This window comes from Charadrius vociferus, unplaced genomic scaffold (genome assembly GCF_000708025.1).
Source record: "Charadrius vociferus isolate BGI_N301 unplaced genomic scaffold, ASM70802v2 scaffold1551, whole genome shotgun sequence".
NCBI lineage: Eukaryota > Metazoa > Chordata > Aves > Charadriiformes > Charadriidae > Charadrius > Charadrius vociferus.
In genome coordinates this window covers 1-13,922 of record NW_009646882.1, presented here as the reverse complement: position 1 = coordinate 13,922, position 13,922 = coordinate 1, and the positions used below count along the sequence as shown (strand labels likewise).

At 48.5% G+C, this 13,922-nt stretch overlaps 1 protein-coding gene across 3 annotated transcripts; it reads right to left on the bottom strand.

Moving 5' to 3' along the window:
• Nucleotides 1-416: 416 nt before the first annotated feature.
• RAB5C (RAB5C, member RAS oncogene family) lies at nt 417-4,763 on the bottom strand. Of its 3 annotated transcripts, none has more exons than XM_009894419.1 (5): nt 4,518-4,757; nt 3,285-3,415; nt 2,846-2,968; nt 2,002-2,095; nt 417-1,585 (listed from the first exon to the last, which is right to left on the bottom strand). In XM_009894419.1, exons 1-5 carry the CDS (start codon nt 4,681-4,683, stop codon nt 1,470-1,472), a joined length of 630 nt encoding a protein of 209 aa, XP_009892721.1. In that variant the 5' UTR covers nt 4,684-4,757; the 3' UTR covers nt 417-1,469. The 3 variants fall into 3 exon arrangements, with proteins under 3 accessions (XP_009892721.1, XP_009892722.1, XP_009892720.1); XM_009894418.1 differs by having other exon boundaries at nt 539-1,585; nt 3,285-3,436; nt 4,518-4,763; XM_009894420.1 differs by lacking the exon at nt 2,846-2,968 and having other exon boundaries at nt 3,285-3,436.
• Nucleotides 4,764-13,922: the final 9,159 nt, after the last annotated feature.

Here is a 13,922-nt window from a genome sequence, read left to right as displayed (position 1 = left end):
AGATGTCAAGCTGAGTTCCTCTGCATACTGTTCCCCCCACTTCTTCCTACCTTGGGCTGTAGGCAGTTGCCCTAGAAGTATTAGGCAATTAAGAACTCCCACTATTTACCTCAAACTTCCTTGCGTGCCACTGCACAGCACACCCCGAGCATACAGAACCCCCTGCAGCCTCTCCTGCCTGCCGAGGAGCTGGTGCTGCGGGAGCAGGCAGCACAGCCCAGACTGGGGTGCAGGGCGAGCAGCCCGTGTTTCGCCCTGCCCAGGGAGGGAAGGCCACGCGTCCCTGCCGAAGAGCCGGGTGCCGTACGCACCACAAGCAGCCTGGCCCCCCTCAGCCTCCAGCACAACGGTTACGTTCTGCTCCACTCCCCTTCTGGTTTGAGCTGATTAAGAAACATGAACATTGTTGATTATGATAGGTTTATAAAATATTTTTTTTTTTTTAATCACACAAAACTGAAGACTAAGTTGACAGTTCCTCTTAAATACCAGTATGCATAAGACATTGCATTAGGCACTAGGCAGCAGCCAACATCAGTTAGAGTCTGGCAACAGAAGCCGTTTTAATACCTCCCTGCGTACGTTGTGGAATTACAGGCTTTCGCAATACATATTGTTTCCACTGACAAGTTATCCGAGGTTTCCCCCACCCCACCTCTGTACATCAGTAAACCATGTGTATTCACACTGGAGTAGGGTTAACAACATTAGTGGCATCACAACCATCAAAAAAAAGGACAATTTTCTATACAAGATTTTTGCAAAAGTTGCAACAGGATTAGTGCATTACGACAGAACCGGAGATAGAAAAAAAAAAAAAAAAAGAGTTGGCATGCTAGAGTCCAACACAAATAAAGACAACAGGCAGCTAGTTGTATGTACTATATTGACAAGATACTGATTGGTTACATGAAGAAACATACAATACAAAATACAGAAGAAACCAGTTTTGCTTCCCTCTGCCCCACCCCAGAATACTCTTAAGTGATTTGGTCAATAAGTGGCTGAAAAGCCGGAGTTTGTCACTATAATGCTACAGTTTAGTGGTTGTTCTAGGCATATGGTACTGGTATTAGCCTTAGCTTTTACATACGGGTAATTTTAAACAAGGTTGTCTAGTCTCAATATCCCTTTGTTTCCAATAGTGAACTACAGTACTGTGGGACCCGGGTGCTGCTGGCCCTCACCCGCGGGAGGGGGTGCGCCGGCTGGGCAGACACCAGGTCATGCATCCACCACCACCAGGAAGAGGGAAGAAGTTCATATATTAAAAAAGTGACTTAAGACTTAGAATTGAATTAGTATTTGTACAGAAAGGTGCAGGTGGAAGAACTCCCTCCAGCCTATGATCAGAAAGGGATGGAGAAATCACAGCAGCCACCGGCAGCAGCCGCTCTACGGTAAGTGCGATTGTTAGCGTGGATTCCAGTCACGTCATTCGAGGGCTCCGTCAGGCGCGTAACGGCTGCTCAATTGCTGCAGCACTGGCTCCTGCTAGGCTGACTGCTCTCCTGAAGGTCAACCACCCGATTCCTACCTGGGCCACCAGGAGCGTTCTGGGGTTCGTTTTTTGGCAGTTTCTTGGCTAGAAAGAAACAAGGCATTAGTGGGCTCTGCTACAGAGATGAACCTCCTCCCCACTGCAGAGCAGAGGCCGGGCTCAGCCCTGCTCTTGCCCAAGCCCTCACCCCTCAGGGAGTCTGGGACTGGGTGCTGCTAGCAGCAGCGGCACAAACCAACCCACTTCTCGCTCTGCCCGTCATCACTCCCGCTCCTTCCTTACTCACCGTCCCAGATAAAGGGAGAGGGGGAAACAGGCTTTGCGAGACAAAGGCTCCAAACACTCAGGGAGTGACTGTTCACAGAGCCATAACAAACTGGTCATCAACTCCAGTAAGAGCTTCCGACCCTGGCTGACTCGGGAGCTGCCAGGGTTTCCAGCGGGCTGCGCTGCTGGCGCTCAGAGCTACTCCAGCCATCCTTCTGCACACAAGCTGTTACCTATTGCCATGAAGATTTCATTCACATTCATCGCTGTCTTTGCCGACGTCTCCATGAACAGCAAGCTGTTGTCATCTGCATATGTTTGTGCATCCTACAAGCAATCACATTAGCCAGGTAAAGGCATCCTGCCAAAGCGGCCCAAGCAGGCGTCACACGCTTCACTTTTTGGCACACTAAACACCGAAGAAATGCTGTCCCACCCCAGTCCCCTGACCCTGCCTGGCCAGGACAGCCGGGATACATGCACCACTGACACCACCACGGCTGGCGTCCCAGCAGCCCAGCTGGGGTACAGCAGCACAGACTGTTTGTGAGCCAAATATAGACACAGCACATCCCGGGCAGCACACCACCTTGTACTTTGGTTAGCCGGGAGAGTAATGCACACTGTAAGTGCACCACAAGCAATCCTGTGCAGACATCTGAGATAAGAGCTTCTCCTTGAAAGTCTGCCTTAGACACAGAAAGAGCTGTGAAGAGTAGAGAGCAAGCTGGGGATGATTCCTCATGTGTCTTGTACCTAAAAGATGCTGTTTCGTACACTGCTGCAGACAGCCCCAGGTGAGTAAGGCACCAGAAAAGACCAAAGACAGAAGCTTGTGCTCTGTGGGCCTTATTTTCCACATTCATCATAACTGTTACCAACAAGAGCTACAAGCGCTGGGAAAGGAGTGCATGGGAAAGGCAGGCTACGACTCCCGTGGAGTGGCATCCTGGGGTCCTCAGCAGCATAAATCTTGACTTTCACACTCCCTTAAAGCATTTTGCACATAGCCTCCGCCTCCCCCAATTATGCAAAAAGCTGTTTCTCAGGTAACAACTGATCTGCATTCCCACTCACCTGGAAGTCCACAGCTCTCTTGGTAGCAAGGTCTGCCTTGTTTCCTGCTAGTGCAATTACAATATTGGGGCTAGCCTGCCTCTGCAATTCTTTCACCCAGTTCTTGGCTCGTACAAATGTGTCCTGGAAGCAAACAGGAGGCAGCAGTCAGGAAAGGCAGCCTCTTATTATTCCACAGTGAAGATATGATTAGAACAAGTCTTTCCTGTAAGAAGTGTTCTGCCTCTACAGCACTTTGTAGCAGGATCCTCTATTGGCTTAGACAGCCTTGGTCAGAACTGAGGAAGAGGCCATTAGCAGTTTGAGAAACTTGGTACCCGCAGGCAGGCATCTGCAGGGACTCCAAACCCCGACACTCTCCCAGGGAACCGAGAAGCATCAGCTGCAAGCACCGACGCCTCCTGCCCAGTACACACTCTCAGCCCTACGCAGTACTCACTGTGTTAGTGATGTCGTAGACAACAATGGCTGCCTGGGCACCTCGGTAATACATTGGTGCCAGGCTGTGATACCGCTCTTGTCCTGCTGTATCCCATATTTCAAACTTCACCGTTGTGTCATCCAGACAGACTGTCTGTGTTAGGAAGGCAGCTGAAAGAGAAGGTGCGTGGTTGCCTTACCTCTGGCTGGAGAGCCCCTGCAGCCAGGGCCAGCAGCTCGGAGCGGTTCTGCTTTTGCATGGGCGTGAGCAGAAGCCCCCCACGGAGGCCGGTGCGGTGCCACTTGCTGTGGAAGTCGCAGCTCTGCTGTACCCTCAAGCTCCCTGCACACGGGAACCCGAGAGCCCCGCGCAGCCGACAGGAAGGTGGCACTGAGCGCCCGCACAGCGGACAGCCACCGGAGCAGCAGCACTGCCAGTCCCTTCCGCAGCAGCCTCCTCTCACAGAGCACACAGCTCAGCTGCAGCGTCGCCGGGATTAGCTTTGGAGAGCACCACAGTGCCAAAGCACTGAAGTCAGCCCAGTTACACTGCACTCCCCAATTTAGTAACTGGTTATTTTCTTGTTCCAGAGAGTATAATACCACACGTTACAACTGGGATAAAGGCAACCAGCCTTGGATAGATTGAAGCAGAACAGCGGAGTGCCCACACGGCCCTCTGCAGCACAGCATTAAGCCCTGCTTGCCCATAAGCTATACTTACAGCTATACTAACCCCCGCGTGGGTTACTACAGGGACAAATCAAGCCTCTTCTCGGTACACACCTAAGATTACTGCCCAGAGACCCAAGTGCCCACTGACCTTTGATCGGTGACACTGTGCTAATGAATTCAAGCTAAAGAACTACTAGACCTGTAACAGCTGTGGAAGTAGTTAACAGTATCAGGCTAGAAACAGCCCTAAAATCCCAGGTCATTGTCTGAAGAGATAATAATTAAGGGCTATAAACCAAGCTGAAGACCTCACTTCTAATTAGAAGCAGGAATTCCAGCGCTGGAAGTGAAGACACCTCAGAGGCAGTGTGCACGGTTGCCATAGCATCATTCTCTGCTGTGCAGATCTTCACACCAACAAACGAGTTGTAAACCAAGAGTTAACACATTAGCTGCTTGACTATGGATAGCAAAACCCCAGACCAGACTGAAATGGCCGTTATTACTTCTGATACCCCTGGACCACATTAGTGAGGCCAGCATCTTCTAGCCATGGGCATCTGGAATTGGCACTCACCTCCAATCGTGCTCTCCTGGTACTCGTGGAACTGCCCCTTCACGAAGCGCAGGACGAGGCTCGACTTCCCCACTGCCGATTCTCCCAAGAGAACAAGTTTAAACTGGCAGATTTTGTTTCCAGCAGCTGGTCCATTCGGTCGAGCAGCTCCACCTCGACCTGCCATTGTGGCCTAAGTGCAGGAGTGCCGAGAGTTAAGGATGCTGCAGGTTCTGCACTGGGATCCACCTGGAGGCAGGTTGCAACTGAAAGAGGAGGTCAGAGTTAGTGACACACTCGTGGACCAGCCATACCAGTTCTAGAGGGTGGGTTTGGTCTGCCACCACCATCAGCACAGGCAGGTGGTGACTCCTTCCCATGGTGGAAAGTTGTCCACCACACGCACCACAGCACTATCGGGCAGTTTCTGTCAGTCAGCAGCTCCTTGAGCAGGATCTTAAGTCTCCCGAGCCTCCTTGGAGAAGGGATATTGGTAACACAAGCTTTCCTCCCCACCAGTGGGCCCTCCCGCACGTCCACTATGTGTACATCTTGCACACACCTTGCTAGGGTGAGGCAAGTAAAGAACAGCCAGCACACCAATTGGTGTTATTAGAGCTTTATCTATTAAAACAATTACTCAGTTCACAGAGGTAACTGAGGTTGACCTTTAGCTCCTTCCTCCTCTCCCGAGCTCACAAGGTAGCAGCTTCAGACTACCAATGCAATACAGAGATGTTCAAGTGCCACACGAAGCCATCACGGGAAGCAGTTCTCTATGTCTCAGATCACAAGGCAGTCAGACACAGGGAGTTTCTATATTCAGTCTGTTCGTTTAGAGGCACACACCGAGCCATTAAATACTGCACCTTAGAGCAGTCCCGAAGAGGCCTTTGAATTGCTACGCAAGCAGCCTGCCACAGGGAAGTCGTTTGGCAGCAGCCACTCTCTGGGCACAGGCTGGGTGCTCAGAGACTGCCGGCAACTACTGCCCATCCCTGCTGCAAACTGGTACTCACCACCGAACGAGAGCCTCGACAGCCTGCTCCAAACGCAGAGGGAACACCAAATGCTTCCCACACCCATCCCAGCTGCCTTATTGCCTTTATCCCACATCATTCCAGGTCATCAGGCTACTGGCCACATTCTTCATGAGAAGAGTGTTCAAATCCAGCTATGCTGAACAGCACAAACAGGCGGCATCACCCGTGATCAGAACCGATCTCCCCAGCACCAGACCTCTAGAGTCGTGCAGGAGCATGAAACCATGGTGAGAGCAGAAACATGAGCTGTCTTACATCCATCGTTAACCACAAGTGAAGTCTCAGTGCCTTCCTAACCATTTCTCAACTGCCTGCAGCAGACAACAGGGCTTTCAAAGTGCAGTTGTACAGATTTAGGCATATTTCCTGTTCTCATCACAACTCCCACTTCCTGCTAATGATAAATGCCACAACTGATTGCATCTGCTCCGAATCACCACTTTCCCTTCATAAGCCAACCTTCTTGTTGATAGAGACAACTGCCAAAAAAAAAAAATCCCCCAAAAGCCAATTTCTCCTTGTTCCAAGCGTACCCCCAAGGAAACTCTGGGGATGCTCAGAGTACCTCCAGCATTTACCCAGCAAATACCAGATTCCTACAAATAAGCAGCTTAAAGCAAGTTAAACTGGATCTGAAGGGGAGCAGTGCAGCCTGTGAACAAGGCTGAGGCCTGACTCAATACAGAGGCTTACCACAGAGGAGTTTCAAACAGCAGCTTTCCAGAGCAAAGCCTGTCCAGCTGCGAGGCTATTTTAACTATGCCTCAACTTTCCACTCAATTCCATAGTTCGACAGGAAACCAACAGCCATTTCACTCTGAGAGCCCATCCAGAGGGACACACCATTGGTGCCATCGGGTGGAGAACCTCTTTCTTCAGCTTTCAAAACACAAAAGCACTTGAGCATACTCTGACCTACAGAGACGTTCAGCCTCAAATTGTTTTGACCAGGAGGCAAGTCAGAAACCTACTGTTAAGCCAGTACCGTTCTCCGAAGCTAGCAGGTAGGAAAGAACTTCTCAGCGCAGTGAGGCATTTCAGTAGCTGGAGCTGTGAAGAAGCCATTGGTTTGGGTGGCCTGTCCAGTCTTGGGTTAAGTCAGTGAAGAAACTGCAATTCAGAGCCGGGTCCTTGCAAAGGCCAGTAGCACCATCAGGACCCCACCTCCTCTTCTGAGGAAGGACAAACACTGTTTTGACAGGATGAGCGTGCTCGATAGGAAGCAAATCAGCAACTTGTTTTGCTGGGTTCTGGCCAGGAGCAGTTTGATTACCACCAGGTTCCAGAGGCACAGCAGCAGCTCCACACCTCCATCAGCCTGCAAAGGTTTCCACCTTTTAGAGTTTCTCCTCTAACCAGAGTTTGCAAGGGAACAGCTTTTGCTTGTTTAACCTTGTATTCACGTACCAGGGCAGTCTATCAGCAATACGCAAGCTCTGTCACTGTTGCAGACCAGCATTCGGCACATTAAATGCCATGTGAATCATGCCTCTGCTGAGCTATGACCTCCTGAAATATGATAGGGGTGATTCCCAGAGCAAAACAAGGAAATGTGCCTGCTGACATCCTCAAGTCTTAGTGTGACCTATATTTCACAGATCTCCATTCACTTTGCCATCTGGTTGTGGCACATGAACTCAAACCGAATTAGGCAAGCAGAGCTGTATGTCCAGCTCATGACGGAGAGCTACTGATCAGAGCAAGTCGTCAAGCAGCCAGAGCCTTTGACCACTGTTAATTATGGAGAACCTGATCATCACCTAAAGATGGTTTGAAGTTTGGCTGCAGGATTGCATGACTTCGTGATCACCTGAGAAGCTGCCAGATCTTTAGGAGGTCTGGGTGGAGTTTATGCCGTTCCAGTGTCCCTAACTGCCACCATCTCACTACGGCTCTCAGGCTAAGAATGTACCTGACATCAGGATGACCAGCTTAGCATTTCTGCTCACATTCACAAGGCAACCAAATAATTGAAGTGGGTGACTACCAGAGCTGTACATGGCAAGAACTCTCCATTGCAGGAGGATCATTTTTTGCCAATGCCAACATCTCTGAGGATTTCTACATTCCTGTCAGAAAGAGAAATCTGCTCAACTGAATGCAGAAGTAACAGCCTGCTAAACTACACAGCCGGGATCTGCGCTACATCAGCCCACACCGCTCCGTGAATGCTGGTTTGAGAAACGGAGTGCTTCGTGCTGAATGAAGCCATTTCTGATGCTCGGGGAGATGGCTTGTCCCCTTTTCCAGCAGAGGGGATTGTGCATGCAGCCCTCCCTGCTCCCCGGGAGAACACGGACACTCGAGCCACGGGTCAGTCAGACCAAAATAACAGCAGCGACACTGTGCAGACAAGCGAAAGCAGCTGAAGTTGCAGCTTGCCATACTAATTCAAGAAGTCAAGACCATGAGAAGGAAGGATATGATAGGGTACTCAAGTAATCAAGATTAACGAGCGTTAATTTTCCTGCTAGCTTCTTGTAACGAGCAAAACTCCGCAGCTTGTGATGCCACAAGATCCATAAAAAGGTACGTGCTGGTTTGTTTGCCTGCCCTACCCGCCTCCTGCTTATGGAAGCGCACACAGGAGCTCTGCATCACACAGGCAAAAGTACCAACTTTATTGTAAACTCTTGGAACAGTCTCTTGTTTGCTTTGAGATCAAAGACAAGTTTCGATGCCTGACGCTGTCCAACAACCCAGAACTCCAGGTCTATCACTTCTGCAGTTTATGCTCCTCTCAACCACTCACCCGTTTCCCAGGATTTGTTGCAGGGGCTTGTACACTTCCATGAGTATTGAATTCAAGAATCTGAGTGCCCTAAATGAGGAAGCGCATGTCAGCGCTGCTGCATTCCCAGCCGACCCAGGAGCAAGGCAGTTCTCCAGAGCTGTTAGGATGCTCAAGAACATCCCAAGAGCTCATTTCAGACAAACCAGCCCAGTACAACCACCCCGGTCTCCACAGGACTATTACTGTCAGATCCCCATGTTAACCCCTGCATGAGAATTGCTTTACAAAAGACTCCATCACAGGGAAGCCACTAGTTTAAAGTGTCAAAAGTTACAGAATCTGATATTTTTGCCCTGTGTTCACCCAGTAGCGAGGGCTACTCTGAAAGCTGGCAACATTTAGAAACCCAATCCCAAAGAATCTAGTTACCCAAGAGGACTGCTTCTGCTCTCAGCTATGCAAGAAACCATTTCACTGGGGATTTGTTGGCTTAGGATCAAAATACTCAAGACAAAAGCCCCAGTGAAGTATTTATCTTGTTAAATAGCTGACAGCATTACATGAATTTCTTGGCAAAGCCACCCCTGAAGTTATGGAGTGGTTTTGCTTCACCTAACACTGAATGGGCAGCTAGCCACCACTAGCAGGAAGCGTGTGCCACCTTGCTCCCACCCAGAATGGGCAAGACAGCTCTAGGAGCCCGGTTCACAAGCAGCTTCCACCAGCAGGACGTGTGGGACCCACCAGAGCAACGCAGAGGTCCCACTAGCCCAGATTAACATAGCGTGGAGTGTCAACCCGATTTTCCAACACATTAATACCATTAATAAGAACAAGCTTCAGAAGCCTTATTGCAGTAGGGTCCACACTGCAGAGGAAGGAACAGATCCAGCTCTCACCGATGAGGTGAACCAGGAAAAAGACTCGGAATACAGACCTCAGTCCCTCAGCCGCACAAAGTCTGATCCATTTTAATACTTCATCTTTCCACAGGCAACGTGCACTTCCCTCCATAAACAAAGAACTCAGTCTCTTGATCAGTAAGGCTGTAATCCGGCGCTTCGCTCACAGCTCTAAATTGGGGAACTGGTCATTGCAGTTGTCAGGAGCTGCGCTACAGCCTTAGAATGTAGATTCACAAACCTAAACCAGCCCAGACAGCAGTTTCAGAAGTACTCCTATGGTTGTTACACTATCGTAAGTTAAAGTCACAACTTCTCTGTAGAGCCTCATGCCCAAGTCTCCCAAAGACTTGAGCACACTCATTTTAATTTAGAGGTAAACAGGATTTACACAGGCAAAAATTTAAATTACTTTTTGTTGGTAGCTACAGTCCTGAACAAGTCTAGCAGAATCCGCAATGCCAGCTCCTTTCCCTGTTTTTAATACAGGCATCTGTTCCTGACAGCTGCAGAGCCACGGCCTCCAAAGCAGCCGACCGTTTTTCAAAACAGCTTTTCAAAAACAGTTCTATCATGAGAGATTTCAAGGCCATCACCCGACAGTTACCACTCGATCCAGCGCAGGCGCTATGTGTCCCAGAGTCAGCAGGACGGTACAACATGCAGCCACCCCCACCTGGGCAACCCAGGGCCAAGCCAGCAGAAGAGACCTTCCCACCACTTCACGGGGCAAACTGAAGCCTGGTCTCGTGAAGGACAGTGGCCAAACACAGTGGCCAAGCACAGTGAAACGGAGCCATCTTCCTTCAGTCATCTCTAAAGCCAGATTAACAAAGCCTTCAAGGCAAGAGAAACCCAAGAGAAGAAATGGTGATGAAGGCCAAGTTTCTGCTACTTGTCAGGAGCTCATGCGTGAGGCCCTTCTGAGAGGCTGCTGCTCCGTGCCGAGCACAAGTGGCTAAATTGAAGATCTGACCTGAACAGGCAGCGCTGTACTTGGACGAGACCATCTGAAGCTCAGTTCTACTCAGAACACAGTTATACGCAGAAAGCCACTGCTCAGGTTGAGACTACAGCTCATTTGCTAGAAGTCATCTGCTCCAACTAGGCAAGTCAGCTCTAAACCTGTTAAGGAACTATGAAGCCAGAACACTCGTGCATCCTACGGAGCTGATCGGACTCTTTGGAAGATAAGGCAAAGATCACAGCCTGCATGACTGAGTCAAGAAGTGCAGTACTTAAATCAAAAGGGGTTATCAAGCTCCCTCAAACCTTCTCCTAGCCAGTTTAACCCCATAGACATCCCCTCAGAAGGGTTTCCTAGATTTAAGTGGTTACCCTGTACCAGGAAATCTTGAAAACACCTCATGAGGTAAAAAGACACTGCAGTTACTGATGCTACCTTGGAGCTACAGGTTTGTAATACTCAGACAGTTGACTAGGTATCAGCAACGAGACTTATTACCATGTTGGTCACACTGGCAGCACAAGGAAGTGCCATTCCTACTCCAGTGGGTTTTAATTCTGCAGAATAGCATGACTAATTGCTTTTAAAACTGCAGTTACATGTCCTGTTAGATCACCACAACTGAACAGAGGAACGTGTAGTGATGACTGGCTGAGGTGTAGTGCTTCTGCCTGGCCCTCGTGTGTCAGGAAAGCAACAGGGATAACACAAGAACTCAGGTTCCAACCAGGGCCACCAAACCCTCATGACAGCAACTGAACTCAGACCAGATCCGAGCGACAGAAGACAAACGAATGCAAGCTTTCAGCACTGCTTCAGTCAAGTTCTACTTAGCTAAGCTATGGAGGCAATACACTTGCAAAGATTGCTTTAAAAAGAGTGCAGTGAGAAGTGGCAACTTTCTACCGAGTGTTATCAAGGCATGAATCACAGCAGAACACTTCTGTGGAAGAGTTCTGCATCACCTTCATTTCACATAGTCTTCTCACTAGCTGTCAGGAGCAAAGCCTCCATATTCCATGTCACCACATTAACTCTCTCCTGGAGGTCTTACCTACTTGCAGTTATTCTTGATACTGCAAGAACTTAGTCCTGTTTCACAGGAGATAGGGCACAGGTAGGCTGAAGTAGTAACTCAGGAGGGCAGTCAGGACCAACTACAAATTGAACAAAAGCACCAAGTTTTTTTAATTCTGCAGGCAAGGTTCTTTTAACTCCTGTTCTTGATATCGGCTGCTGCTCAGCATGCCCTCAAAAGACACAGCTTAATTTTGACCCGAAGTCCAGCAACCTGTGCCTTTAGACAGCACCTAACATTCTGTGAACAAGAAGGCAAGATCATGAACAATGCAAAGCAGAAAATTGCTGTCTTCACTGCAAAAGAATCAGTGACCTTCACAATATCTTTTCCAGACGGCACAAAGATCTCTTGCCTCTAGCAGCTCCCTATTTGGAGCTCTACCAAACAAAAGCAAACATGAAAATCAGTGTTTTCTTATCTGTTTATGTAGAACTACTCCAGCAGTTCATTCCTGTGCTCCAGAGGAGGAAAGCGTTCCTTTTAGGATTTACATGAAGCTTTATTCTTCCCCGATACTGTCACTTGCAGGAAGGTTCACTGATCCTGGCTAGCATTTGGAGTGTTTTCGTAGTGTTACTCTGACAACTTAACAGAGCTTGCATAAGAGGACTTCAAACTTCATACCCCAAGGGAAGAAAACAGCTGACTCCGCCATTTCTACATTCTACCCTCTTTTAAGTATGCTGACCGAAATACTTTGGGCTACACCCACTTCGTTAGAAGCGTTCCCATTTCATTTCCTGTCTCTGAAAGTACTTGGCATTCTTTCCCCCTCCCTTTTCAGGGAGATGCCATGACCGCCTATCCGCTAAACATGCGGTGGTTTAAGAAGTTCGGATCAAGAGTTGATGACTAGCCAGGCCTAGAGCAATTCTAGAGCGGATCCCTCTTTAGATGCAGAAGAGCTTTGCTGTGAGGGAGATAATTCCACTTCTCATCAGAACAACTCAATTTGGCCAAGCACACAAAGTATGTTACTGGACAGTTTTTGTTTCAGACACTGCCCAATCCGTTTTTGGTTTCACTAGCAATGCAAATGAACCTAAACCCAACTCTGTTCATAGTAAACTAGACAAATGTTTTATTTTACTATATTCATAGCCACACATCAAGCTAGCCTTCCCCTTACTGCTCTCTAGCAACTTAAACCCCTCTTCAGGAGTCCCCATCTCATCTTGCCTGTGTTGCTCGCCCACCCGAAGGGGTATCAGCACCTACTTAAACAGCCTCGAGGGACCCACACAGCCTGGCACTACCTGAAAACAAACGTCATCTAAATTAGCCTATAGTATCTCAGAGGGAAAGATTGCCTCTAGAGGTACATTTTTGCTATGAAAGTAGTTGACTGTTGGGGCATACTGTTGAGACTCAAGAGAAGTCTGAGATTATTTCAGTACTGAGACCCAGTTACTGAATCAAAGCACCACTCTTCTTAACCTCTCGGGTCTATGCAGACTTTGCTTTACCTGCTCTCCTCGATCCATGAATGCATTAAGACCAATGTTGTCTTGTAGCTGCCTACACACACACTATCCTGAATTCTTCACCCATTTCACTCACAGTTCTTTCACTTTATTATCCCACTAAGCTGAAAAAAAAAAACCACATAAAAGCATTTAGAGTCAAGGCAGTAGTGAATATTAATGGAATATTCCAAGAAAGTTCACTCAGACAGCATGGCATATCAAGCCCATGTGAGTTAGAAGTGTCTTTCTTTTTTTGGTCTCAACCAAGCTTCAGAGTCCTGCCCTCAGAGTAGGCTCAGGACTCCTAACTCAGTGCAAAGCAGAATTGATGTCATGCTATAAGCAGGGCAGCTTAAATATGTGTTGACCCACCACACAAAAAGCTAAGAATAGTAGATGCAAGTTGTTCCACATAAGACTTAAAATAGTACCTCAGCATACTCTCTTCCCTCCAATTTCCTTACGCGCTTGGAAACAGTCAAGGTCAGAACTCTGACGGCCACGTACAAAAGCAACAAGCTAAAGGTCAGCTGAGATCAGGTCAACACTGTATTTGGTCTCGCTGGCAGAGCAGTTCACAGCAAGAGTCACAGTCGATTAGCAGAGAGCAGCTACAACTGCCACAGCTCCTCATGGCCCCCACGCAGCCCCAGGAGTTTTAGCAGCACCTTGAACATTACCAGGAATAAAGTTTGAGAGGCTTTCACAGGATTTAGCACTACAAACTTGTTGCTCACACTTACATCTGCACTATCGCAGGATCACACACCGACTGTGCTCTCAGCTTACAGGCAGTGGTGGCTCCTGCTGTGCGGAAGATCCGAGGGGGGGCTCGCACCTGAGCACATCTGGGTTTCCTTCCAGACAACCTACAAAACTTTCTTGCAGACTTTACGCCTCATTCAAGAACCTGCAGCACCACACATTTTGTTTCACAAACACCCCTTGGAGGGCACAGGGGCTGTGTTTGCCACCAGCAACAACAGAGAATAGTCTCCATTCCACTAGAAGCTATTTTCAGCTGATAAAGTCACATCCCTCATTTAGGCAGTTCTCTACTCGGGAACCTGGCTGGGCTTTCAGACTTCTAGAGTTTCTATTCCCACTTCAGCAGCTGACTAGCTACAACAAAATATTATACCACATCTGTCCTTACAGGTGCCACACCTTCCCCAAACTCCATTTAACTGTCAAATAGTCATCGCTACAAGAGACAAAGGAGTTGAGAAACAG

Excerpts from the sequence above, each read along its gene's own strand:
- RAB5C (XM_009894418.1), bottom strand. The coding sequence starts at position 4,683 with ATGGCAGGTCGAGGTGGAGCTGCTCGACCGAATGGACCAGCTGCTGGA. Across the intron at positions 3,437-4,517 it reads CCAGGAGAGCACGATTGGAG|CTGCCTTCCTAACACAGACA; the intron begins GTGAGTGCCAAT and ends CTTCTCTTTCAG. Across the intron at positions 2,969-3,284 it reads TCTACGACATCACTAACACA|GACACATTTGTACGAGCCAA; the intron begins GTGAGTACTGCG and ends GTTTGCTTCCAG.